Source organism: Tachysurus fulvidraco, chromosome 3 (assembly GCF_022655615.1).
Source record: "Tachysurus fulvidraco isolate hzauxx_2018 chromosome 3, HZAU_PFXX_2.0, whole genome shotgun sequence".
NCBI lineage: Eukaryota > Metazoa > Chordata > Actinopteri > Siluriformes > Bagridae > Tachysurus > Tachysurus fulvidraco.
In genome coordinates this window covers 19,126,594-19,152,440 of record NC_062520.1, presented here as the reverse complement: position 1 = coordinate 19,152,440, position 25,847 = coordinate 19,126,594, and the positions used below count along the sequence as shown (strand labels likewise).

The following is a 25,847-nucleotide window of genomic DNA, read 5'->3' as shown; positions in this document are numbered from 1 at the left end:
GTGATTTTTACTGAGGGCCATTTTTGTACTTGTTAATAAAATAATTGCTCATTTTAAAATACTCTGGTCTTTATGCTTCCCCAGGCTTCAAACAGGGAAAAAGGCAAATGTTGTGGACCAAAACTAAGATAAATAAAACTTTATTTTGCTATTTTACTGTTAGAATACATTATACTGTATTGATCCTAAGGGGCATTAGAGAAACAGCGGGTAACTCCACACAGGCATTCAGCTGAGCTTGAACCTTAGACCCAATACACCTACTACACCACCAAGCTGCTAATAATATATAAATATCCAGGCAGTCCGGACAGTGAGTCACACTTCATCTAAACTCTTTATGCTTCTATGACCGGACTAAAATGCACTTTTACTGATTTAACTTCTTAAGATAATATTTATCAACTTTAATGTTGTACAGTGACTTTGAACGTGGTGGCTTCTCTTCTGTTCTCTTCTCCTCCTCTACCTTGTCTGTCTGTCTTTTTCTTCTCAGGAGAAAAAGCAGTTGGATGAACGGCTGAACGAGGTGGCTGACCAGCTGACGGAGGAGGAGGAGAAAGTGAAGAGTCTCAACAAGCTCAAAAACAAACAGGAAGCTGTAATCGCTGACCTGGAAGGTAACAAGTCATTTTTTATTGATGTTCTGTTAACACACACAATAAAGTGCTGTTTGTTTTGTTTTTGCCTACTGACACACCTTCTTCTTCAGAGCGTCTGAAGCGAGAAGAGCAGGGCCGTTTAGAGCAGGAGAAATGGAGGAGGCGCATGGAGGGTGAGGCAGCTGAAGCCCAGGAGCAGCTCTCTGAAATGGGGCTGCTTGTTACAGAGCTCAGAGGCAGCTTGGCCAACAGAGAGAAAGAGATAACTACACTACAGACACGGTACACACACACACAGACACACACACACACAGACACACACACGAAGGCTCCAGGACTCATAATTTTCACAGTCATGTTCTTTGTGTGTTTGTGGGTGCGTTAGGTTGGAGGAGGAAGGTGCCCGACGTGTGGAGGCACAGCGGGCTCTGAGGGAGGCCATGTCTCAGGTGTCTGAGCTGAAGGAAGAGGTAGAGAACGAACGAGGGATGAGAGAGAGGGCTGAGAAGCAGAGGCGTGACCTTGGCGAGGAGTTAGAAGCTCTAAGGACAGAACTAGAGGACACATTGGACACCACTGCTGCACAGCAAGAGCTTAGGTGTGTGTGTGTGTGCTTTAGACAAAGTAACAGAATATAATTATTTTACTTTGTTGCATTTAGCTTTGTTTCTTTTCTTCACTTTTAACTTTTCTTCACTTGTAAAAAAAGACTATTACCACACCTCCCTTGTTACATGTGTTTATCTGATTACTTGTTTGGTGTGTGTAGGTCTCGGCGTGAGGCTGAGTTGGGGGAACTCCAGAGGATGGTTGAAGAGGACACACGGCGTCATGAAGCCCAGCTGTCAGAGATGCGAGTCAAACACAGTGCGGCCATCGATACCCTGCAGGAGCAGCTGGATAACGCCAAGCGGGTGAGTATTATTAACCTAGACACATTTTTTGCACATATGATTATGTGAGTCACTGTAACTGTGCTTTGTCATTAGTCACGTCAGTCTCTGGAGAAAGCGAAGGCTGTACTGGAGGAGGAGCGCGGGAACCTGACAGCCGAGCTAAAGACCCTGCAGGGGGGCAAGATGGAGAGCGAGAGAGCAAGGAAGAGAGCTGAGGGGCAGCTGCAAGAGCTCACAGCCCGCCTAGCTCAGGCTGAGAGGGAGAGGGAGGAGAGGGAGGACAGACTCCACAAACTTCAGGTACAGAGAAGGAGACATGTTGAAGAAGTGATAGTCATGTGCATTGTATTAAAATACTTTTCTTATGTGGTAGGGATTAGTCTCAGTATTTAGATTTCATAAAAACATCTGGTTAACAGAGTATACTGTATTACAGTATTTCTACTAATCATACTGTTAAACATGTTATACTGGTTTATATTTGACGCTTTGGGATATTTTGAAAGTAACTGTGTATGTCTGTTTATCTTTTTTTATATCAGTTGGAGATAGACTCTTTGTCCAGCTCTCTTTCTGCATCTGACTCCAAATCCCATCGTTTGAGCAAAGAGGTCAGCAGTCTGGAAAGTCAACTTCATGATGCTCAGGTAAATGATGTGTGTTTTTGTTCATACTGGTGCTGTCAGGATGTGGACAGTTTTTTTTAATCTGCTCTTCCTATCACAGAAACCATTATGTGATTGCAATGGGTAGATGCTAAAGATGTGTGTGTGTGTGTGTATGTGTGTGTGTGGTGCTTCAGGAGCTGCTGCAAGATGAAACACGTCAGAAATTGGCACTCGGATCCCGTGTTCGAGCTCTGGAGGATGAAAAAGCAGTTCTGACCGAGAGGGTGGAGGAGGAGGAGGGAAAAACCAGAGAACTCACACGCCAGATCCAAAGTTACATTCAACAGGTGCATGTTTACTCACACATATACATTAACATTCTATGTTAGTCAATTCTTATCACTTGGTTTATCCGTTTTCTTCTTGTTTCATATACCTGCAATTTTTCAAATTCGTACCTTCTTGTGCTCAGCTCGCTGAGCTTAAGAGGCAGTCAGAAGAAGTGAATGCAGCAGTGGAAGCAGGAGAGGAGAGCAGGAGAAAACTACAGAGGGAGCTAGAGAGCGCCATGTTAAGAGAGAGAGCCAAAGAAGAGGAGAGGGAGCGAGTGGAGCGCCAGAAGGAGCGCCTGAGAGAGGAAATTGAAGACATGACCATTGCCTTGCAGAGAGAGAGACAGAACTGCACTGCTCTGGAGAAGAGACAGAAGAAATTTGATCAGGTTAGAGCTGAATGAATTGATAAATTGATCAGTGACAGGCAATCGGCCATGAATTATAGCCCTAACCACTTTAACCTGCTCTGCTACACCTTTGATTTCTGTAGTGTTTAGCAGAGGAGAAAGCAGTGAGTGCACGACTGGCTGAAGAGCGAGATCGAGCAGAGGCTGAGAGCCGGGAGAAAGAGACTCGATTCCTGGCTTTATCTCGAGCTTTACAGGAAGCATCAGAGCAGCGCGATGAGCTTGAAAGAACCAATAAACAGCTTCGCCTGGACATGGAGCAGCTCGTTAATGCCCAGGATGATGTGGGCAAGAACGTAAGGCTCAAACTCACGAATATAATGCTCACTCTTTATTATCAACAGAGACTCAGTTTAGTTAAATTGACGTTCTCTCTTATACACTTTATAAATGAAAAAAATCTGTTGCGTCACACTATTTGTGTTCCACCTTTCTGCGTGTCAGGTGCATGAACTGGAGCGTTCTCGGCACGCTCTAGAGGTGGAGGCACAGTCACTGAGAGAGCAGACACAAGAGCTTGAAGAGGAACTGTCTGAGGCAGAGAACTCACGTCTTCGGCTGGAGGTCACACTACAGGCGCTCCGAGCTCAGTTTGAGCGCGAGATCAGTGCCAAAGAAGAGAAGGGAGAGGAAAAGCGACGGGCCCTTAACAAACAGGTATCCTAATGTAAAGGAGTTACTGTTGTAAAGTAGTACTGGCCAGAGACAAACATGAACAAGAATTAAGCATCCAATTATGGCATATTTTATAAGTGGTAGGAAATGAGAATAATAATGGGGCAGAGGAGTTTATCACCTGATCTAAAAGGGAAGGTCTCCAATTGGTTTTAACTGAATTTGGTTAGGGTCGGACGGATATATGCACTGAAGTGTCTTCTCAAAATCAATCTCCTCAGAAAAGGGCTGTTTTTATCCTCTTTCTGAAGAGATGCTACCTTGAGACGATTAAGACACTTTCCAGTCATGTGTATTTTATTCTGCCTCCACCTTACACTCACGACACATACTGAAGTGTTGAATTGTCGGTGTCTCTGGAATGGTGGTAGATGGTGGGACAATTAAAGGTATAGCTTCATGAGATTATTAAGGTGTAAGATGATTTAAAAGTTAGGCCTGTCTTGTGCTGTCACATAGTTTAGTCATGCAATACTTAGTACCTCAGCCTAGAAATGTTGGTGTTGGATCCAACTTATGTAGGTCTATGCAACTATTACTTAGTAAAAAATGTCTGTAATTTGCTTTGTCTCTTTGTAGGTGCGTGAGTTAGAAACTCTACTAGAAGAAGAGAAGAGTCAGCGAGCTCAGGCACTGACCATCAAGAAGCAGATGGAAGCAGAGCTCCAAGAGGCAGAGGCTCAGGTGGAAGCGGCCACTCGTGGCAGAGAGGAGGCTCTTAGGCAGCTAAAACGGCTCCAGGTAATACTTTGCAAAATTAATTTGTCAATCAATATTTGCAGTTAAAAACAAATTCACCTGTAAAAGTTAAAATTAAAAAAATTGGCAAATCTAATTTAGAATAACAGTTCTGTAAGGAGGTTGTTTGCCATCTTCAGGCGTTGTGTTTGTTTGCTTAGACTCAAATGAAGGAGGTGTTGCGGGAGTTGGATGAGACCAAGATAGCTCGAGATGAAATAATCGTCCAATCAAAAGACAGCGAGAAGCGCCTACAGACTCTAGAGGCGGAGCTCCTGCAGCTGACAGAGGTACATAATGCCTCTTTGTTTTTGTGTGTTTAAATTTAAACTTGAGCCACATGAATAAAGGCAAAAGGCACTTTCTTTAGTCATGGACACATGGTGTGCTCCATGTCTTTTAGGAGCTGGCTGTGTCTGAGAGGTTGAGGAGGCAGGCTCAACAGGAGCGAGATGAGCTGTCTGAAGAGATCCTTAACACCACCAGTGGAAAGTAAGAACCCTGTCATGCATGGGTAAAAGTTCATGTTAGTTTTTTAATATGTGTAATATCACTTTTCACTCTTTTTCCACAGGACAGCTCTGTGTGATGAAAAGAGACGTCTGGAGATGAGGATCAGCCAGCTGGAGGAAGATCTGGAAGAGGAGCAGAGCAATGCTGAGCTCGTGGCTGAGAGGCACAGGAAGACCACTCTGCAGGTACACACTACTAAATCTAGATTTTGTATCTGAGAGGGATACCAAGTTGAAGACATTATAAATTCTAATAAACAGTAGTATTGATCATAAAAATATTAAGCATTCATAGAATGTTTAAGCATACATACGTAGCAATAGATTTTGCTAAAAATGTTTCAAATCAAATAAACAACAACTTAAAACAAATCACAACCATTTAACAGTAACATCAGCTCAATATTGAGCTATAAAGAACTAATAAATAGAACATGACATACAGTTTAGAAATAGAATCAACAGGATGTCGTGATGCCATCATTTAGAACCATAAATATTCCATTTATTTTTTTCATTTTTTCTCTCTTTCAAAAATTTAATTAATTTAAAATCACATACTATTTGTAGTGGGAAATTGCAAAGCCTTCCATCGTGAAGATCTATAGTATGTAGTTTTTAAAAATCTAACATTTCAGATGTTTTTCTAATACAAATCGCTGAGTATTCTCATGTGTTTCTCTCTGCATCAGGTGGAGACTCTGACAGTGCAGCTGACGGGGGAGAGGACTCTGGTGCAGAAGAGTGAGGGGGCACGAGAGAGTCTTGAGAGGCAGAATAAGGAGTTGAAGACCAGGCTGACCGAGCTGGAAGGAGCTGTGAGGGGCAAACACCGTCTTAGTGTTGCTGCTCTGGAGTCCAAAATTGAAAACATGGAGGAACAGCTGGAACAAGAAAGACAGTGCGTATTGTATGGTTCCCTTATAGATGAATACATTTACAGTACATGGAATTTTGCTTGGTATAGTATCCTATCATTGCAGGGTATTTGAAACCACTGATGCATTTGTTGCTGGTAGTTTTACAAGGAGAGTATTTAGATAGTTCACAATTTTTTCTGGCTAGGGATAAATCATTAGCTTACTAGTCATTTTATTTGTGTTATTTTAAGCCAAAGCTTCCTTATCAATCTGTTTTTTCTTCAGATGTGCTTTAAAAGATTTTAGACAATTTCCTTTGATAAAAACTTAATGTCTTAATACTTGAGGTTATTTGTGAAGAGGTATGATCCTATTTAGAACACTGATGTTCTGTACTGACTGTCTTTTGTATGTCAGGGAGCGTGCAATAGCCAACAAGCTGGTGAGGAAAACGGAGAAGAAGCTAAAGGAAGTGGTTATGCAGGTAGAGGACGAGAGGAGGCACGCAGACCAATACAGAGAGCAGGTATGATCCCACAGTTCACTGAGTTCACTTTTAACTCTTACACACTGTACATTGTGTTTTTACGTGGTTTACAATCTCATACAAGTACCATGCTTGTCATATGAAGTTTTTAAACTCCTTAAATCCCTGTGAGGGGACCTGTGAAAGGTCCGGACTTATGTTTGTCACTCTGTAAACTGCATACATTTACATTGTAACTATTAGTTAGTTTGTCAGATATACTGCAGGTATTAAAGTGAACAATATGAATATTAAAATATTATGTTCTGTATAAATATGGATTTTACTGCTTGCTATACCCAAAACCAAGACATTTTAGGCCTGTATTTCAGTTTGTGTGGTCTCTGTGTGCAGCTGGACAAGTCAATGGGACGTCTGCGACAGCTGAAGAGGCAGCTGGAGGAGGTGGAGGAAGAGAATTCGCGCACAAACGCCCAGCGCAGAAAACTGCAGCGAGAGCTAGAGGAAATGGGAGACAGCATGCAGAGCATGACACGAGAACTCAACACCCTGCGCTCCCAACTCAGGTAACACCAGTGTAGAAGCTCTGTGCTGCAAAGAGCGATGTGAATGTGAACCCGAGCAGATATGTGATGTTGCTGCGTGCTGTCAGTGCTGTGGAAAAAATTAATGCATTTTATTTTTCATGTGAGATTAATTTTCATATTTTGATATGTTTTTATTTGTATATGCATGGTATACCCTTTCATTCATATCTAACATATTTGCACGTATGTGTGTGTCCTTTTGTGTATGTGTGTATTTGACTCCTACACCCACTCAGCAGCACAGAACAACTCAAAGGCACCAAGTAGGTTTTTATTGTGTGTGTGTCTATGTGAGCTTGTGCCTTTGTGGGCTTTTTCAATACCTTTGGTTGAAAATCAGCTTTGTTTACAACACATTGTGTTTCTTCACACTAGGTCATATTTGGAAGACACTATTTTAACTTTTAATTGAGTCATTTTTATTAAAATGCAGTACAGTACATTGAGTGAGGTTTAGCTCTGTTCACGTGTGGCTTTACTGAAAGAAATCTGATGAGGCTCATATGGATTCAGAGTCTCCCTTTACTGGACAACTGAAGTGCTTGTAATCTCTGTTTTCCTGTAGTAATAGGTGTACATACAATGTAAATGTGTAATCACATATAAAACTTTCATTTCCTTCCTGGTTCCTTTGCTCTGCTATTCTATCTAGATTATAGAGCATATGAAATTGTTATTGTTCATATCAAATGATATCCTCTCCGTGATATCGTTCTCTTTTCCTGTCTCAGACGTGCTCCGCTCCCTCTTTCTGTACGTGGAGGTCGGAGAGCTCTGGTGGATGATCTCTCTCAGGAGAACTCTGACTCTGAAGAACCTCCCGCCTCCCCAACGCCCTCTAGTGGCCTTCCAGGAACCCCTGTGCCCTCTGATAGTGCCCTGGGACCACCTCCCCCATATAGCCTCACAGATGCGAGTGAGCAGAGGGAGGAATAATGGGCAGTTGGACAATAGAAGGAATAGACGTACAGACTAATCTATAAACTGACACAGCGCACACTGTATTGACTATACCTCTGCAGCCGAGGCGGAAATTATACTGAAGACGCACATCAGCGTTCACAGAGGATATAATACTAATACTACTGAAATCAGTCATATGCTGACATTGAATAAGTGGAAATCCAGCTACTTTTCCTACCATTCAAAGGAAAAATAGCATTAAAGTATATCAGAGAAGCCACAGTGCAATGTATATCAGGCTTAATCTGGCAACTCTTATGATTCAGAGGCCTCAGATGAGTCAATGTGTGATTTAAGATAGCTGCACAAACCCTATGCGCTTTTTCAGTCAGCCATAAGCCATGTATTTAAGGGCAATTTACATGTTAATGATGGCAATCAAAAAAAAAAAAGGTCAACCAGTCTTTTTTCAAATGCAGAACCATGATAAGACAAACTCTCATTGGCTGTGCTTGCATGAAAGATTAAACTGCAGAATTACTGTCAGGCTTTCTCTCTCTCACTTTAGCACAACATGATTTTAGGAATTGGGAATTAAAATTTTTAACAAAGTGTTTTTAAATTGTTCTAATAGAGAAAACAGCATTTTGAATCCAACGTGATTTGATAAAGATGATTCTATTCATGTAAATCAGACATTTTCATATCAACAAGAAAGTGAAAGAGAGAAATTGATTTACTGTGAAATAGCTACAAATATGAGCCAGGCATGCTAGCTTTGACTTTTGACACTAAGATGATTGCAAATGCAATTTTACAATACAAATAACAGAATCATCTAGGGCAAAAATGAAACTTTTGAAGGCAGTAAATAAGATCACATTTATGAATTCATTTTGATAAAAATTCATGCCTATTAGTAGTAGAAGTAATAATTCAGTGATAGTTCTCATTGGCTCAAATGGCACTGAAAATATTAAACCCATTTAAAATGTTGTACATGCAACACAATAAGATTCATTTCAAGAACTGTTTTCCAGAAGTACAATATAAAATAATGTTCGATTATCATTATAGGTAATATTCAGCACTTCTGGGTAGCAAGGCTTTGTTTTATTCTCCATTTCGTGTTTTATCCTATTCCTCAGTATCGTAAACACCGACCGACCTTGCTTTTTTTAGGTGGTCAGTTCTGAAGTGAGTTCATGTGTTATGTAGACTGTGAGCAGTTAAATGAAATTTTATTTTTATTTAATTTTTTTTTTTAGGTACTTATATCATGTCACTCCCAGGTTCAGTCTGCTTAACTGAAATATTTCAGTCAGTCTTTCTATTCTCATTATCCAGGTTATTTATTTCCGTATTGAATGTCACGTTTCTTATACTTTGCAATGTAACATTAAATGCAGACAGAGATCCTGAGGGCGAACACTGTGTACTGTTAACTGCATCTTGAAACAAATACACTAAATTCAGTGCGGTAGCAAAGAATTTGTCGTTGCGGATTTAGAAAGAATTAACAAATGGTCATGTGCACGATGCCATTTCAATGAAAGGGTCTTTGGGTTTATCAATATTTCATTTCGTTTCATAACAAGTCATGTAAAACTTTTATGGACGAAAGCTTTATGTATTACCAAATTGATGGCATATGGGTGAAAAAAAGGGATGTTATCCTAAGTAGTTAGATAGATAGGTAGAACATACATGTAATTTAAAGTGAAACTCAACTGCAGTTTCAACACCCAGGACCTAATTCTTTCCCAGAATTTCATCCTAATTTATTGCCTGCACAGAGGATGAGGTATTGCACGTTAGATAACATTTTTTTATGAAGTCTCTTGTAGATGTTTGGTGAAAGTGAGGGTTGAATCCTTTTTTTTTATTATTCAGAGATCTTAATGTGAGATAATATGGTACCTACATGACAGAACCTTATAAATTTCCTGATTATTTCTATGTGCTTTAATGTCACAGTGCAGTTTGTAACTTTAACAATGAAGTGCATTAAACAACACAGAAGACTCTCAACACCTCTGCTGAAAGTCTTCTTTAAGAGGTCTGCTGAGAAAACACAAGACCTTTCCAATAGTGTAACGTCTATTATGTTCACCTCAAGTAAAAAGCTGCTCTTGTATTATTATTTTTTCCAAGCTTCATTTTAGAAACTTCTGATCATTTTATTTTCCTTATGCGAATGTCATCTAATTAAAATAAAAATGTCATGACACTTTTTACAGGGGTTAGTTGTTAAATGGATTTAAATGACATTCATATTTGTTCACAAAAAAAAAAGGTTTTAGGTTTAGGACCAAACAATCCATTGCATTCTTGTTTCTTTAGTTTATTAGACATATGTTGTTAAAATTAAAGATGTAGTACGGTTGGCCTTTTTTGGCTGCCTGCTCTGTGTTGTTTCTTTGTGCAATAACAGTAATTTAGATGCACTGGTGCTGTAAAGGCTGGTGAACTACAGGTACAACATGTTTACCGCCACTACGTATTGTTCAGGACTCACACTGGCAATCATGTTTAGCTGACACTGTTTACGATATATTCTCATCAGTATTATGGGAGAACATTTTGACTGATGAATCTACCCTCATAATAAATGTTGTCATAACTTAGCCATGTGTTTTTGTCCCAATTGATTTATATTCACTGTTAGCATTTTTAATTCAAAGGATGTTTAGACAGGCTTTTTTTTATGGGTGTTCAATTGTCTAATGTAAAATTTAAAAATAAAATTACACTCTTGAAATTTGAAGTTGAAAAGTACACTTTAAGGAAGATCCTAGCCCTTAATATTTATTCAAAATGTTAGATTGAACCAACAATTTCCCTGCATTTGGTATCAGAAAATGTAATGTAAAAAAAAATCCATAAACTCTAGTTAATTTTTAAAAAAAATCCTTTAGAATTTTATAATTTGCTTATTGGTAAGCAAAAAGTAAGAATCACTAAAGAGCATCTAATAGTGAATAAAAGGACAGTGAAATATCATTTGGAGTTAGTTCTGTCTCAGAAATCTTTGTTTTGTGCCTCTGTGGAACTTTTGCTTTCATTTGTTTTGTTTATTTTTGTTTTGTTTAAAATTTGGATATAAGAATAAATCCATGCCTGGGGTGAATTTTACTATACTGTGTGTGATTGGTTTTAAGATACAGTATGTCGATCATTTCACCCTTTTACACAGTAGTAACATATCCATTACCTTTTGTAAATGTAGCTTTAGAAGAACTGGCCAGTTTATGTGTGTCAGCTCCAGATACTCTATTATTTTAAAATCTATGTGAATAAATTACACGATTAGTCTCTTTATCTAACACACTATATGAAAATTTGTACCTCGGTGACATTATCAGTACTAATGTGCATAGACATGGATCAACAGACTGAACTTTAATTGTAGCCTCAATCTCAGACCGTACATGTGCCATGGCTAAGCCTTTGGTTATTAATGGGAAGTACTCTGTCCAACAGATTGTACACTCACCAGCAAAAAACACCTGCTGATACATGTAATTATTATCTAATCACTCAATCATGTGGCTCAGTTACACAAAATCATTTGCATGCAGGTCAAGAGTTTTAATTAATGTTTATTAAACGTGGCAATGGAAAAATCAGAGGAGATCAACAGTTTCTGAAATAATCACACCGTCCTCACTTTTTCACCCAGTCCTGATGTTTAAGGTGAACCTAAAGCTCTTCACCCTCATCTGCATCATTTTATCCATCGTTCTGCCTGGCACATGATTGGCTGATATTTGCCTGAATGAGAATGGGTCCAAGGACCAGTACCAACTGCCTCCCATTTACATCAATTCCTGATCAAAACTTTAAACATTCTGTATCTTTGTCATGCAGGATTCCTTGTTCTTGATTTATTTAAGTTTCAAACATTTTACATTTAAGTAATGTGAAGTATTAACATGCTACAGTGACAAGAATGTTTCACTGAAATGACATCAATCCCAACTTATAATTCTTATTATTCTATATAGAAAAATATTCAATTCACAATAACCAAAGGCATAACAGTCAAAAAAGATATAGTATAAATTGTATAATAATTAAATACTTGCATATAACTTAAAAATAATCCATTCCAGAGAAAACGAAAGCTTATTTACAAGATGATAAACTTAAGATGATTACTCATTGATCACATCAGTGCTAAATATTAGCAACCTTTCATTTCTCGTAGGTCCCTCAGCAGTAGGTATGTCCATGTGATCTGACCATACTGTTAAAGTTCACCTCTGTTGCTATGTTACTGAAGAGCCAGTCATCATTCAGTGGTGGAGTTGAAACTGGTTGAGGGTGTGGATTTTGATAAGGGGCAGGAAAAGACTGAGCCACACCATCAAAGCTTGGAATACCCTGATTACCTCCATGATTTGAAAAGGAACATGAGTCGCCTAAGCAGTTGCCATTGGCTTGTAGTGGAATAGCAAAGTCATAGCAGTTTGCTATTGAGGAGGAAAGCAGGTTTACAGGACTGGAAAGGTCCAAGAGTGGATTTAGAGTAGATCCTGACTCGATAGTTTTCTTCTCTTCATCAGTTATCATATAACAAGGACTTTTTTCCTTGCTTGGTTCATGATTGTAGTTATTGAGATGTTGCTCCCAGTTTTTAGGTTGGGACTGGTCTGACGGGTCATGTTTAAGTTCTCGCAAAATATGACTTAGAAATTTACCCTGCTCACATATAGTCCATGTTCCTCTGCTTGAGTTCTGACCTTGATTCTTTACTGCTGTACTTATTTCTGGCTGATTTATGTAGCAGTTCATTGCTTCTTTGTTTTGGCTTGCTTGATTGTGGTGGCCACTGGATCCATAGTGTCCTAGACTGTATGATATGTTACTTCCCAACTCATCATCTGAATTCGTGTCCTGTACAGGATTTTCAGGTATTGTTGTATTTTGATGCAGTCCTCCAAAAATATCTCTTTCACCACAGGTTTCTTGCTTATCCATGCAAAAGTCTGTATGTGAAGTGTTAAGGAATGGAAGGCTATCTTGAAAACAGCTCAGGTCCTCTTCATTGTGGATGTCCCAAACTGCAGCCATGTCCATTTGGTCAATGTTTTGTAAATATTCTTCTGAGTCTAGCAGTTCAAGATTCTCCATTAAATCCATCTGTAGATTCTCTGCAATATGTTGAAATTGGGAGGTGTGGTCATTGTCTGGTTGTATTTGTACATCAAAATCACATGAATTCAAAGACAATGGAGATACCGGTGAAGTGGGTGATAGATCAAACAATGTCAGGCCTAAATATTGTTGTTCTCCTTCAGGTGAATTAGAGATCGGAGCTTGTGAATAATCTGTTATTCTTTCAATACTTGCATGTGAGGTAAATACATTGTCTTCTACAATGATGTTGGTAAGTGGTGTTAAGTCACTCAGATCCGCAGATGCCCAATGAAATTGTTCCCTTTCTCCAGTTAACTCAGTGATTTCCTGTGTTGAGTTCTCATTACTACATTCTACCTCTTCCCCATCTTCCCTTATCTGGTTGACTTTTCCATTGTTCGGGTTATTCAGAGAAGTGTTCATCAATGAGTTTTTATGAGGGTTAATCACAAGATCGTCTAAAGTCCGTGTGTCATTGTCCTCATCCAGGTGTTTTTTTTCATCTTCAACAAAGACAGCAGTGACTACAAAGAAACAAGGATTATAAAATGTTTATAATAAACCAGAGTCAAGATACAGCAAGACTAATCCTGACCATTATATCTACTGTAATTATATAAATATGACACCTTTTACCTTTTTTCAGGTTTTTCTCTGATTCATGTTTTTGAGTTGACTCTACTTCTGATTGTCTTTGTGACTCTGTGTCCGTCGAAAAAAGAGCTGTTGCCAGTTGATGATTGGCTGCCTCGATTTCTGTAAATTTCCTGAAACAATTTAAACAAACAAAGGTTTTCCAGTATAAATAAATTAACATAGATAACGACATTTAAAAAACAAAAATTCTGATATACCTCTGGATCATGTTGTGTAGGAACCTTCGGTGGTTGACCTGCCGTTTAGAAGACTTGTTTTTACGAGGCTTTTGCAAAGTCCGCATCATGTATCCAGCTGCTGATGTCATGAATGTAATAAGGTCACGACCCCATGGCACTCCTCGATCCAGCCCCGATTCAAAGGATATGGCACTGGATGGACGCATTTCTTAGAGAAAAGTTGAACAGGATTAAAGTGATTTTTCCCATTTTTTACACACTTAATTCATAAGAATTACATTAATTAATTAATGAGAGTAGAGTGTAGTATCTGTGTGTTGATTTGTATTTAATATGAAACACTTAAAAAAAAATATATATATATATATATATATATAAGAATTTTAATCAATTAATTTTAAATGGAGGTACAAACTGTTCAGACACCATCCTAATGACCTTTTCCTTCTAATAAGCTTTAGAGTCCAGTATTTAAAAACGTACCCTGTGTAGCATTTTCAAAGTAAGTAGTGAAACAGCACAAACAGCCTGTGAAAATCCAACTATCAAATAATCACCATCAGCAAAAATCACCATCATTAAAAAAGAGCATGATGCCTACAATCAGTTAATAAATCAGCTAAATTCTCTAAAATGTACTGAAGAATATACCAATAAATGAAAGCCATGCAAAGCCCCTCAGTTTTATTTACCATTTAAATAATGAAGATTATTGCAATTAAGTTCAGTTAACCCAAATCTCCTTACTCACCTGTCCTAAGCATTTGTTAGCTCTGCACTGTCTGGTAACACTGAAAAATTATCTGAAATAAGAAGTGATGCTGTTACATACATGGGCATATATAAGTACACCCTTACACAATGAGTGACGAAGGGAGGGAGGGAGGGAGGGAGGGAGGGACAGAGCGAGTAAGAAAGAATAAGTCTGAGGTGCGCCGGCATTGAAAATTCTGAAGAAAAGAAGGCTTTCTTTTATCCTTTCAAATTAAGAATGGCAAGACATCACTGACAAAGAGGATAGAAAGTGACTATAGACAGGTCAAGAAAGAAAAGCAGGGCAATTATCTAAGAGTCAACTGCTTTAGTCGTGTGTCCTCTGTAGGCATTGTGAAAAGGACCAAAGGCAGCTTGTTAAGTGTTAGCAAACAGAAGCCCACCAGTTAAGAACTGAACAAGGCTTTAATTGATCAATTTAATTTCCAGACTTCATTAACACATTCTCCTGGCTGAGAGCTCTTCTTGTTGCTACAGACAAATTGGACTCGCATTTCAACACGGATGCACAGCAGGATTGTTAATTTTACGTATCTATGAAAAAATTCAACATAAGAGACTACTGAGTGATATATGAATAGGTTATAGGTAATTGTGCTTTCGCTTGCTTTCTTACTAATACCATGGCAATTGTTAGTGAGGTTAGGAATGACATTTTGAACAAGACATGCAACGCTATGATTTTTCACTTTTTTTTTTTTATTTTTCAGGTCGACCACAATTTTTTGCTTATTGTGTTTTTACTGGATTAATGTCACTAAACCACTAAGCTTACTTTCATTTAACTAAGACACAAAAGAACATAAAAGATGTCCATTTTTTTAATTATGCTTATATGCTAGGAACTACAGAGTAATTAAATATAATTTTTATATTTTAACAGTAAAATATTACTGCTGCAAGTTTATTATAATGTCAGCTGATAGAAATAGGATACTAATGAAAGGTCTAAATGTATGTAATAAAATACAGTCAGGTGTCGCAGTTAAACAGGTCGGGTTATAAAACAAGCGTATAGCGTATGTATAGCGTAAAGACTCAATTCAATGAAGTAAGTGATAAATTGAAGGAGAGTAAACAGAAGCATTAGATAATTGCTTCTAAATGCACAATGTGAAAAACTGGAATATTTGCTTTAGAAAACAAGCATCTAGAAGTTTGAAGTTTAAACTTAGGGAAATAAGAAGCTAATTGTTCATAAGCTGTTAACGCTGGTTAACTGACACAGAGAAGAGCATTTTATTATGTATCACTTTATAATATTGTATTATACTATATTCATTTATTATATATTATTATATCATTATTATTGTAACAGTCAGATTCCTGGTTAATATTACAGTATGATAAATTGATCATATACACATTATGTTATTAGTGGTAGTCATCAAAGAATTATGATGGGCAGCATAAGTTACACATTAGCAGATAGAGAGGGGGTGGAGACCTATTTTTAGTATAGACACACTCCAGCTGCTTTACAGAAGCCACTGAAGACCATGTGCTTTTGGGTTGGAGGGAAGCCCACTCTCAATACCAGCAACCCTGAGGAATTAAATACTATGGAGAATCCTAATCACAGAGTGATCTTATGAAGGGTATGTGCTTAAAGAGTGAATGTTTGCTCATTTTAGTCTACAAGCAAGATAACTGATCCCAAGTGGTGAGTTGTACATGTTACTTTTGTAGCTTTACAAATGATCCGTTATGATTTTGTGCAATGTCCTGTACAGCATATGAAAATCAGTTGTTTTTCATGATTTGTTTAAAAATGACTAATAATAATTTGTATTAATTGTGTTCTATGTGTTCAAAGCATATTAATCTGTCTTACTTTACCCTGACACACTTATTTACTCCAGTACTCCACACACTTTCAGCATGTGTTATTTTCTCACATTTTGCATTGCATGCTAAAGGCTTATCATTATCACACTTTCATTTATGAGCATAGAACTTTGACCCACTGCACAAGATAGTTCTCATTGGTCAAGACTTGGACTGAGCTCTCTCTCTCTCTCTCTCTCTCTCTCTCTCTCTCTCTCTCTCTCTCTCTCTCTCTCTCTCTCTCTCTCTCTTTCTCGGATCTGTGCCAATCACTCTCAGACTCTTAGCTGTATGGTGAGTTACTGCTTTTTCTTAATTTCCAAAAATATACAGTACTTATAACAATTGTTAGCTAATTTAAATTTTACCATAGTGTTTACAAGGGTTTATGAAAGTGTACTGATTCTTTTATCTTCCGTTCCAGCGGGTAACATGAATAAAGTGTGGGCCTTATTCAGATCCTATCCATACATTAGTAATGTGGTGGGCTATACAACTTTGTTTGCCACTGCAGACTTGATTCAGCAAAGCACACTGAGAGGTACAAGTGGTCCAAGCAATCAGATGAGTGAGGAAATTTCTCGACAGGCGGCATCAGTGACAACCAGAGAGGAAGGAGCTACAGCTCACCTCAAGGACTCTGAATGGAGCATGCATTCAGCAGGAGAAAAGGATTCGTCAGTAATGGTGACAAATGTTCCAATGCACAGTGTTGACTGGAGCCAAACTTTACGAGTAGCATTGGTGGGGTTATGTTTTCATTCCAACTTCAACTACCACTGGCTACGTGCATTAGAGAAGAGGTTTCCTGGGGGAGGGGCCAAAATAATATTTGCAAAAGTCTTTCTGGACCAGTTAGTTGCTGCTCCTGCAACAATAAGTGCCTTTTATATAGGTGAGTAAAGAAGTGTTTCTACAACAGACAACATTCTTCAAGAATAGCGCATGATTTTAAAATGACGTACTGGAGGTTTTTTATTTATTTGTTTGTTTGTTTGTTTGTTTGTTTATATTTATTATATGTGACTCCTGGTTCAGCAGCAGGATCCCCTGCTCTCATTGCTGTGGCCAGGGTTCAAATTCAGGGTAGTGAGCTCTCAGCCACTCTCATTGTCGGCCTCAAGTTCAGATAAAATGGGAGGGTTGAGTCAGGAAAAAAAAAACCTACACCAAAATCTATTATTTGCACCACATAATTTGCTGTGCCGACCCCAAACAACATATTTTAATTAATTATTTAGGTTTTTTTATTTACTTGACTCCAAAAGTGTCTAATCTGCTGTTTAGACTACTGAGTAAAAATGAATAAATACTTTAATTTTAGTATCAATATAAAATCTTTGCTTTTTTTTAAAGGGTTGAGCACCTTAGAAGGGCGAGATGACCCCTTGGAAGACTGGAAAAATAAATTCTGGGTTTCCTACAAGGTAAAATAATTCTTGAGAACTCAACAGCAAACAGACAAAAGTTAACTATAGTACTTTTTCATGTTTGTTCACGTTTCTGTATCATGTAATCTTTTATTTATTCAAATAAATATATTTGCTTGTTTAATGGCCATTTAATTGTATTAATACTGGTGTAGATTTATAACTGTGGTAAAAGTCAGTGATATATCAGTAGTCTATTTCAGATGGATTTTTTTCACAGCACTGTTGAACATGTGAATATGGTTGTCAAAAGATATTGATTAATTTTCTATAAAAGCACAACTTTTATACTTTTTTTTTTTTTTACTTTTTTAAGGTTTATCTCCTTTTATCTCCTGTACCTGGTGTAATATGTTATAATTTTTTATAGTAGCAACTAACATAGGGACTCTCCACATATATAGAAATAGATTTTTAAAAATGTGTTATCTTTGATATGTTGAAGTTTTTTTGGAAGGTGCCCTTCATATAAAAAATAGTATTGCTTGGTAACAGTCAGAGGTAAAGCTGCTGCATCAACGGTTTCTCATATGGGACTTTAGGACAGAGGACTTTGTACTTTCTGGCTTCTCAATAACATTGCAAGCTACATTTTTGTCTTATTTACATCAAGATAGGGAAAATAAAAGATTTTTTTGTCAAGATCTTTGTGAAATTGCTTTGGTTTTTGAGGAATAAAACATAAAGATGTGCTGTTTTTAGTAAACAGTCTCATTATCATCTGCTTCAGAATCATTTATGTATCTGATCTTTAATTCTGTTTTGGCAGACTGGACTTGTCTACTGGTCTATAATGCAGGTATGACAATGCTCATCCCTCTGTCCATCTATCCATTTAGTCACAGATCCTTAAAGTGCAACTACAAATGTTCTGCTCTTTTCTTTATTACAGGCGGTAAATTTCACTCTGGTTCCCCCAATAGCACGCACAGTTTTTGTTGGGGGAATCTCTCTCGGCTGGACTGTCTTTCTGTGTCATTTTCGACAACAAAAGAATGAATCTCATTCCATTTTCCCTTCATAGCATACATTAATTATGTACAATTAAATAAAAACTAGTCTGATGCCCTTAATTTTCTGTCAGTCTGCATCTCTTCAATCAATGTTTTAATAGCCTTATGTTATCCTGCTCATTGGAATATATATTATATATACTTAGGTAAAATATATTTTTAGATTTCTGAAATCTTTTAATGTTTTGATAACATTGTGAATGGAAAAGGCTGTCGGTAAATGACACCAGACTCGAAAGCAGGATAGCAATTAGAATATGAGTCGTCGCTGAACTTCAAAGAAATGGCAAGGGCACATGACTATGCGGAAGACGTGTTCATTGCGTCACACTGCTTCGAGCAGTGTCAATAGTTTCCCTGCATTTCCCTGCAATTCAAGTCAAGAAGCTTTTATTGTCATTTCACCCATATACAGCTGACGCAGTTCATAGTGAAATGAGACATTTCTCCAGGACCATGGTGCTACATAGAATGACATAAAGCTACTGTACATAAAACAACACAGAACTAAGGACTTAAAGTTGTCTAAGCCACATAAAGTGCATCTGTGGCAATAAAGATGGAAAAAAATACAAAACACTACAGGAACAAATACACAAATTATGTAACAGTGCTATACCGTATATAATACTGTACATAGTGCAAAAACAATATAGTCTCTATTGATGAATACATTAACACTGTTTCAATAAGTTACAGATTTAGGATACCATCAACCTAAAACCTTTTTTTTTGTACACATAAAACAAACAACTTCAATTCAATATGTCACATACACAATTACTTATATACTTTTTGTACTGAAATTAAAACAAGGCTACTCGACCAAGACTGTGCATAAAAATAATCTACATTTTAAATGAAGCTTAAAAAAAAAAGAATGAATAGTAATAAGAAGTGGTAATAGAATGTGATTAGAATTAGAATGTGTTGTTTAAAGGAGTGGAAAACACTTAAATGCTATTAATATTAGGAATATTTGTACTTGGGAGTGTTATTGAAAATTATTATTATTATTGTTGTTGTTGTTGTTGTTGTTATTATTCTATTTAGACTTTCGTGTGTCTTTTTAAACAACTGGAAAATGTCATAGGTTTTCAATATCACTGATATTGTCAATAAGACAATATCACTTAACTTCATCGATTAATAACACAACATGAGTGCACTTTTAACTGAGAGTCTGATACATATTTTGCCTTTCTGCCATTTTGCCAATTTATTCTGAATGTAAGTCGTATGAATTTTCGAATGATAAATACTATGAGTGAATGTTAGCTTTAAAATAATCATCGTCATTGTCTGAAATCAATCAGAATCAGAATCAGGTTTATTGGCCAAGTGTATTGACACACACAAGGAATTTGGTTCCAGCTGTTTGTGACTCTCAAAAGTACAGATACAAATAACACTATATATTTAGCTTGGACTATAAAAGAAAAGAAAATACAGACAAGACAAGACAAAACAGACAAGACAAAATAGACGATGTGAGACGATACAGACAGTATGAGTATTAAATAGGAATACAGAATATATGACAGATCAGTCATGTACATAAAGTGTGAGAAGTGCATGACAGTGCAAATAACAGAATTGTGCAGTTTTGTGCTTTTGTACAATATACAGCAGCAGTAGTGTGTAATATATATTTATGATGTGATGACTGACAGTTCTGATAGATATGAAGCAGGGAATATAATTATGGTGAGTTGTTCATGAGGAAAGAAATTGAGGGAAAAAAACTGTTCCTGTGTCTGAAAGTTTTGGTAAACAAAGCTCTGTAGAATTGAGCTGAACGAGGTTATGTCCAAACTGTTATGAACACAGAATCATTATGAGCTGAATGTACGAATCCTTTAAAACGTTACAGTTCCAAAGCCGACATTTTCCCTTGCGCTTGACTACAGATCTGACCAATGTGAAAAGAAGATGTGGTCACGTGTTGTCTCAGTTACCACCGTGTTCTCGCTCAACACTTTATCGCGAGATTACGCTACTTCCTTTTCCCTTTTCCCTCTGAGTCCAAGATGGTAGGTAGCAGCTTTGGCTATTTTGGGACGTGTACTTTTAAAATCTCTATCCATCCTGATATCTCTACGGTCCTATTTTACGATAATGGATTCAATCGAATATAACAGAGATTCCCGGATGAGTTTTTGTAAAGATTATTGTGTTAATTTACAGTTATAACACCGTTGTACACTAATATAAGTCAAGCGGCCTTCTCTCATATATATATAAACATGTGTAATGGGTGGTCATTTTTGTATCACATTAGACCAAGTGTAATTGTTTTATACCTATTTTTAAACAAACGAGCAAAAGAGTAAATATTTGGAGCTCTGCTTAGTTGAATTTAACGAGCACACTTGTGTAATAGCCGCTAGCTAACTCTCCCTGTGTGTGTAGCACATCACCGAGTGTGTGTGGGTTGTCGGTGAATGTATTGTATATCGAGACCAGATTGTATGTATGATTTGGACAAAATGGCTTAAATTAGACTTTTTTTTCTTTCCTGTTCGAGGTTTTACTAACTGTTTTCCACCCCTCATCCGTATGGCTAGCTGGTTAACGTTAGCAGCAACTCATTGAAACGAATGGCCGGTAGTTTTCACGTGTAATCGTGGTCAGATGGGTTTGTTTTTTTTGGTTTGTTTTTTTTACTTAGACAAACAATGACTTCCTAAAGTCTTTATGAAAGATATGAGTGTTTAATATTGCTGTTGTTTCTGCAGGGAGTTGACATCAGACACAACAAGGACCGCAAGGTTCACAGGAAGGAGCCCAAGAGCCAGGACATCTACCTGAGGCTCCTGGTCAAGGTGAGTAACATGTGATAACAACTTATCACAATTTGTATCACAATTTAACTGTAAAATATAGGTTTCTACAAGAGTGCTTTTGGGTTCATTTGTGCAGTCAGAGTCGCAACATAATTTATCCTTTTGGCTTGTTTGCTGTTTATTTGCCCATAAATAAACAATGTTCAGTTGAAATGGACTAAACACTGCTTATGTGAAAGCACCCTGTCTTTGTTGGTATGGTGTCATATTTAGGACATTTATTCATAACCCCTGTTTCTCCCCCCCAACAGTTGTACAGGTTCCTGGCTCGTCGTTCAGATTCTCCCTTCAACAAGGTCATCCTTAAGAGACTCTTCATGAGCAAGAGCAACCGGCCGCCTCTGTCTCTGTCTCGCCTGGTCAGTAGTCCCACTACATTTCTGAGAAATAATACTGTAAATTTGTTGGTGCTGCCCAATTTGTGTGAAAAGCTTATTAGAAGTGATAGTAAAACAGTAAATGAGAGTAAAATTCTTGTATGCTTTAATCAGTTTGATTATACCAATGACACTATTTATCAAACCGCCCACAGAAACTGTATTAATAACCTGACACTGAATAGACCTCTCACAGGAAACAGGATCTTGATGTCTTTTATATTCTATAGAATAGAGCAGGGCATATAAGTCTTTATCACCACCACATATACATTACAGCACAGTGGAATTCTTTTCTTCTCATACCCCAACTGAGGAGGTTGGGGTCAGAGTGCAGGGGCAGCTATGATACAGCGCCCCTGGAGCAGGGGGGGGGTTGAGGGCCTTGCTCAAGGGCCCAGCAGTGGCAGCTTGGCTGTGCAGAGCCTTGAACCCCGATCCTCCAATCAACAACTCGGAGCCTTAACCAGTGCCACCACTGCCCCACTGTTTTATTGAACTTCTATAGTGTCAGTATTGTGGGTGTTGCAAGAAAAGATGAAAAATAATACAAAGCTTTATTGAAGTATCTCTTGTGAATATATGTTGTATTTTTGTTCTCAAAAGTTAACTGTTTGCTGCACTGATGTCATGGGATATTTCTAGCACAACATTGAGTAGAAAACTTACAGCAATTACATAAGAGATGTAAGCATCAGGTTTCACTTTTAGCTGCTTAAAACAACAAAAAGAGCTTGAAGTACTTATTTCACTCACCATTTCCCAGCAATCTACAGTCTCTCTTTAAGGAAGTCCAATATATGGGTCTAGTCGAGTAACACGACCGTAATTCCAGGATGCTGTACAGTTATACAGGACACGGCTGGGCCAATTGGAGAGCTGAGATCAGTCACAGGGGCAGAGTAATATAATTAAATATTAAGGCTGCAACCCTTATAATATGCTGGTTGTTACTGTATGTGTGTGGGGTTTTTTGTTTGTTAACCTGATGTGTGTTTTTATAAACTGATTTTAGAAAGCTGATTTGGGCCAATTTTCATTTGGGTTTGAGATTTTAATGAATTGATGGATGAGTGAGTTGATTTAAGCCTCTGTTTATTCTGAAATTCTAAAGTATACATCAGAGTATCATGCTTCCATTTCACAATTTAAATGCTTAGCTTCAGCAGAAAAATCATGATTGTATTTGTCTGTGCTTTGTACACAGATCCGTAAAATGAAGCTTCAGGGCCGTGAAAACAAGACAGCTGTTGTTGTGGGAACTATCACTGATGATGTCAGGATTCAGAACATCCCCAAACTGAAGGTGTGTGTAAATGATTTAGTTGTGTATCAACTTGTTAATTTAGTCACAACTTTTGATGTCTAAATTACTTTCCAAAAAGATTCTCATTTGTTTTATTCAGTTTAATTTTAAAGCTTTGTTAGCTTTAGTTGTTGGTTGTTTAGTTGGTTATTGGTGGTGTTTAAACATAGTAAAAGTAATAGTCACAGAAGTGCTCACACTCTTGTTGCTTTTGTTCAGGTGTGCGCATTAAAGGTGACCGCAGGAGCTCGTAGGAGGATCCTGAAGGCTGGTGGCCAGGTCATGACCTTTGATCAGCTAGCTCTAGCTGCCCCCAAAGGACAGGGCACTGTGCTACTGTCTGGTAAGAGTTTAAACAGGAAGACACATTTGAATTTTATGTTAGGCATCAAATCTATCTTACACAAAATATATAATGGCACTTTGTAAATTGTCATTGATCTAGTCCAGTGTTATCACAAATTAGAGTTAATTGTCTTAATATAATGATTCATTTTAATGTTTGCCCTATAATACAGAATATATTTGAATACAAATATTCAGATACTGATTTTGTTCTAAAAGATTTATGGATTTATATTGTACATGAAGGCAACGTGCAGTCCCGTAATATGTAATTGCTGACACGAGAGCTGAGAGGTTCATCCTCAGTTATTGTTTGAAGTTTGACACTGAAGCCCAGACCTAATAAAAAAAGACATAACATTAATGCAGAATGGAATATCAATTTAACTGGACATGAAAGACGTGTTGCTTAAGTCTGATGTGAAAGTCGGATTTCACAGATTGCTGTCCAGACAAATTTCAATAAATATATCTAAGCTTTCCATGTAATCATTTGAGTTTTAAATGTCTTTTTACACAAAAGTGTGCTGTCAATTTTATGTTCAGTCTCCTTTTAATTTGGCACATAAACGACTACCTTTAATACAACATCTTAAGTCCCCCTTAAAGAGCACGTTGTTGATCTCATAATTTCTGTTTAAATGGCTTGTTTCTAAAGGACCCCGCAAGGCCAGGGAGGTGTATAGGCACTTTGGAAAAGCCCCTGGAACTCCCCACAGCCGTACTAAGTAAGTACTGACCTTTTTTTTTTTTTTTTTTTTTTTACTATTTGGCCATCTCTTCGACAAAAGGTTATAAGCTTTGCTTAACATAATGAAAGAAAATTCTTGTTCATCATTAATACATTTCTTTCCCTAATGTGTTACGTTTGCCTCAATCAAACTGCAGTTTATACCACAACTGCAATTTAGCTGATTAAAAAAAATTAAACTTTGTTTGTGTACGTTATTTTAGTAATGTTTAAGCTTTTGCCTTTTGTCCTTCATGTGGAGCAGCTCTATACATCAACATTTCTATATTAACTCGTTACAAATGAATGAGTGACAGTGTATTGCTTGTGAATGATTTTTAATTAGTGTTCTTCCCACAGGCCCTATGTCCGTTCCAAAGGCAGGAAGTTTGAGCGTGCTCGTGGTCGCAGACCTGGCTGTGGTTACAAGAACTAAAGCTGTGTCTTTGTTTTGTATTCATCATAATGCAAATAAAGATTGTCTTTTCAACCCCAGAGGCTTCACTTTTATTCTGAGCAGAATGATGTCGGTTTGAAACCCATATTATTTGTCCAATTATTTTACGAGATCTTTATTATTCATTCTCTATTCAGACTTAGAAAATCATGTGGTCAGATTTACTGGAGAAGAGAAGCTGCTTCATTCTGATATTTATTTTTATGCGTCATTTACCCATTCATGAGTGTTCAGTTTTTATTAGGCCAGTGAAGCAGTGTCCATGTTTCCTTATAGTAACTTATTTTACTGTAAATATGTAAAGTATATTATGTCGTTTTAAGTTCCTGCAATAATTTGAATAGCTTTCTGCAAGCTGTTTAATCTTGTAGCTCTTGCATAATGTGCTATCACATTAAATGGAAAATGTGGAGACGTGGTTATTTATATATATATATTTTTTATGTAATTGTCATATGGTACCTTTACTTGAAGTTTCGATATCAGTGTACAAGCAGCTGAACTAGTGCCAGTGGAAACTACGCTCTAAGTTTAAAGCTGCTGTGGCTAATTTTTGATCAGCTGTTTTGATTTGATCTTCAGTTGTGCAGTAGAGGTTGGGGGGGGATGTTATTTTTTTTTTTCCTAAACACTGGCAGGTGCTATTTTTGAAATTTGAAACTTCATGCATTTCGTTTCATCATCTTCAGACGTTACCACAGATGTATATATGGATATATTTAATTGACATACGGCTAAGTACGGTGACCCATACTCAGAATTTGTTCTCTGCATTTGACCCATCCAAAGTGCACACACACAGCAGTGAACACAGAGACATACCCCAAGCGACTTACAGCCGTAATCGCAGCAAAAGGTGGCGCTACAAAGTATTAACTTAAGGGGGCCGAATAATTTTGCACGCCCAATTTTTCAGTTTTTGATTTGTTAAAAAAGTTTGAAATATCCAATAAATTTCATTCCACTTCATGATTGTGTCCCACTTGTTGATTATTCACAAAAAAATACAGTTTCATATCATTATGTTTGAAGCCTGAAATGTGGCAAAAGGTCGCAAAGTTCAAGGGGGCCGAATACTTTTCCAAGGCACTGTATATATTATATGACTACATAGTAAGCTAAAAGTTATGTTATTATTTAAAATGGCAAAAGTG

At 37.4% G+C, this 25,847-nt stretch overlaps 3 protein-coding genes across 11 annotated transcripts in view; all 3 read left to right on the top strand.

Moving 5' to 3' along the window:
• myh14 (myosin, heavy chain 14, non-muscle) overlaps nucleotides 1-10,662 on the top strand; it is a 32,385-nt gene extending 21,723 nt beyond the window's left edge. For 2 of the 5 annotated variants that reach the window (XM_047811753.1, XM_047811749.1), the window contains 19 exons: nucleotides 497-620; nucleotides 713-884; nucleotides 988-1,200; nucleotides 1,372-1,516; nucleotides 1,592-1,798; nucleotides 2,041-2,145; nucleotides 2,301-2,453; nucleotides 2,579-2,827; nucleotides 2,932-3,144; nucleotides 3,293-3,505; nucleotides 4,103-4,264; nucleotides 4,423-4,551; nucleotides 4,665-4,753; nucleotides 4,836-4,959; nucleotides 5,466-5,674; nucleotides 6,051-6,159; nucleotides 6,514-6,686; nucleotides 6,944-6,970; nucleotides 7,439-10,662. In XM_047811753.1, the coding sequence (XP_047667709.1) occupies nucleotides 497-620; nucleotides 713-884; nucleotides 988-1,200; nucleotides 1,372-1,516; nucleotides 1,592-1,798; nucleotides 2,041-2,145; nucleotides 2,301-2,453; nucleotides 2,579-2,827; nucleotides 2,932-3,144; nucleotides 3,293-3,505; nucleotides 4,103-4,264; nucleotides 4,423-4,551; nucleotides 4,665-4,753; nucleotides 4,836-4,959; nucleotides 5,466-5,674; nucleotides 6,051-6,159; nucleotides 6,514-6,686; nucleotides 6,944-6,970; nucleotides 7,439-7,643 (3,021 nt within the window). In that variant the 3' untranslated portion in view covers nucleotides 7,644-10,662. The remainder of the gene's footprint in view (nucleotides 1-496; nucleotides 621-712; nucleotides 885-987; nucleotides 1,201-1,371; nucleotides 1,517-1,591; nucleotides 1,799-2,040; nucleotides 2,146-2,300; nucleotides 2,454-2,578; nucleotides 2,828-2,931; nucleotides 3,145-3,292; nucleotides 3,506-4,102; nucleotides 4,265-4,422; nucleotides 4,552-4,664; nucleotides 4,754-4,835; nucleotides 4,960-5,465; nucleotides 5,675-6,050; nucleotides 6,160-6,513; nucleotides 6,687-6,943; nucleotides 6,971-7,438) is intronic. The other 3 variants (XM_047811750.1, XM_047811751.1, XM_047811752.1) reach the window with 3 other exon arrangements.
• A 5,163-nt stretch (nucleotides 10,663-15,825) lies between these two features.
• Nucleotides 15,826-18,692, top strand: si:ch211-120k19.1 (uncharacterized protein LOC563199 homolog). 5 transcript variants are annotated; one of them, XM_027148956.2, is made up of 6 exons: nucleotides 15,826-15,960; nucleotides 16,469-16,483; nucleotides 16,614-17,084; nucleotides 17,546-17,616; nucleotides 18,389-18,418; nucleotides 18,512-18,692. In XM_027148956.2, exons 3-6 carry the CDS (start codon nucleotides 16,622-16,624, stop codon nucleotides 18,641-18,643), a joined length of 696 nt encoding a protein of 231 aa, XP_027004757.1. In that variant the 5' UTR covers nucleotides 15,826-15,960; nucleotides 16,469-16,483; nucleotides 16,614-16,621; the 3' UTR covers nucleotides 18,644-18,692. The 5 variants fall into 5 exon arrangements, with proteins under 5 accessions (XP_027004757.1, XP_047667725.1, XP_027004756.1 ...); XM_047811769.1 differs by having other exon boundaries at nucleotides 15,829-16,025; nucleotides 16,704-17,084; XM_027148955.2 differs by having other exon boundaries at nucleotides 15,829-16,025.
• A 1,880-nt stretch (nucleotides 18,693-20,572) lies between these two features.
• On the top strand, nucleotides 20,573-24,731 carry rpl18 (ribosomal protein L18). The gene is made up of 7 exons (XM_027150049.2): nucleotides 20,573-20,665; nucleotides 21,371-21,457; nucleotides 21,730-21,837; nucleotides 23,063-23,161; nucleotides 23,381-23,504; nucleotides 24,165-24,234; nucleotides 24,597-24,731. The coding sequence occupies exons 1-7, from the start codon at nucleotides 20,663-20,665 to the stop codon at nucleotides 24,670-24,672; spliced, it is 567 nt and encodes a 188-aa protein (XP_027005850.1). The 5' UTR covers nucleotides 20,573-20,662; the 3' UTR covers nucleotides 24,673-24,731.
• Nucleotides 24,732-25,847: the final 1,116 nt, after the last annotated feature.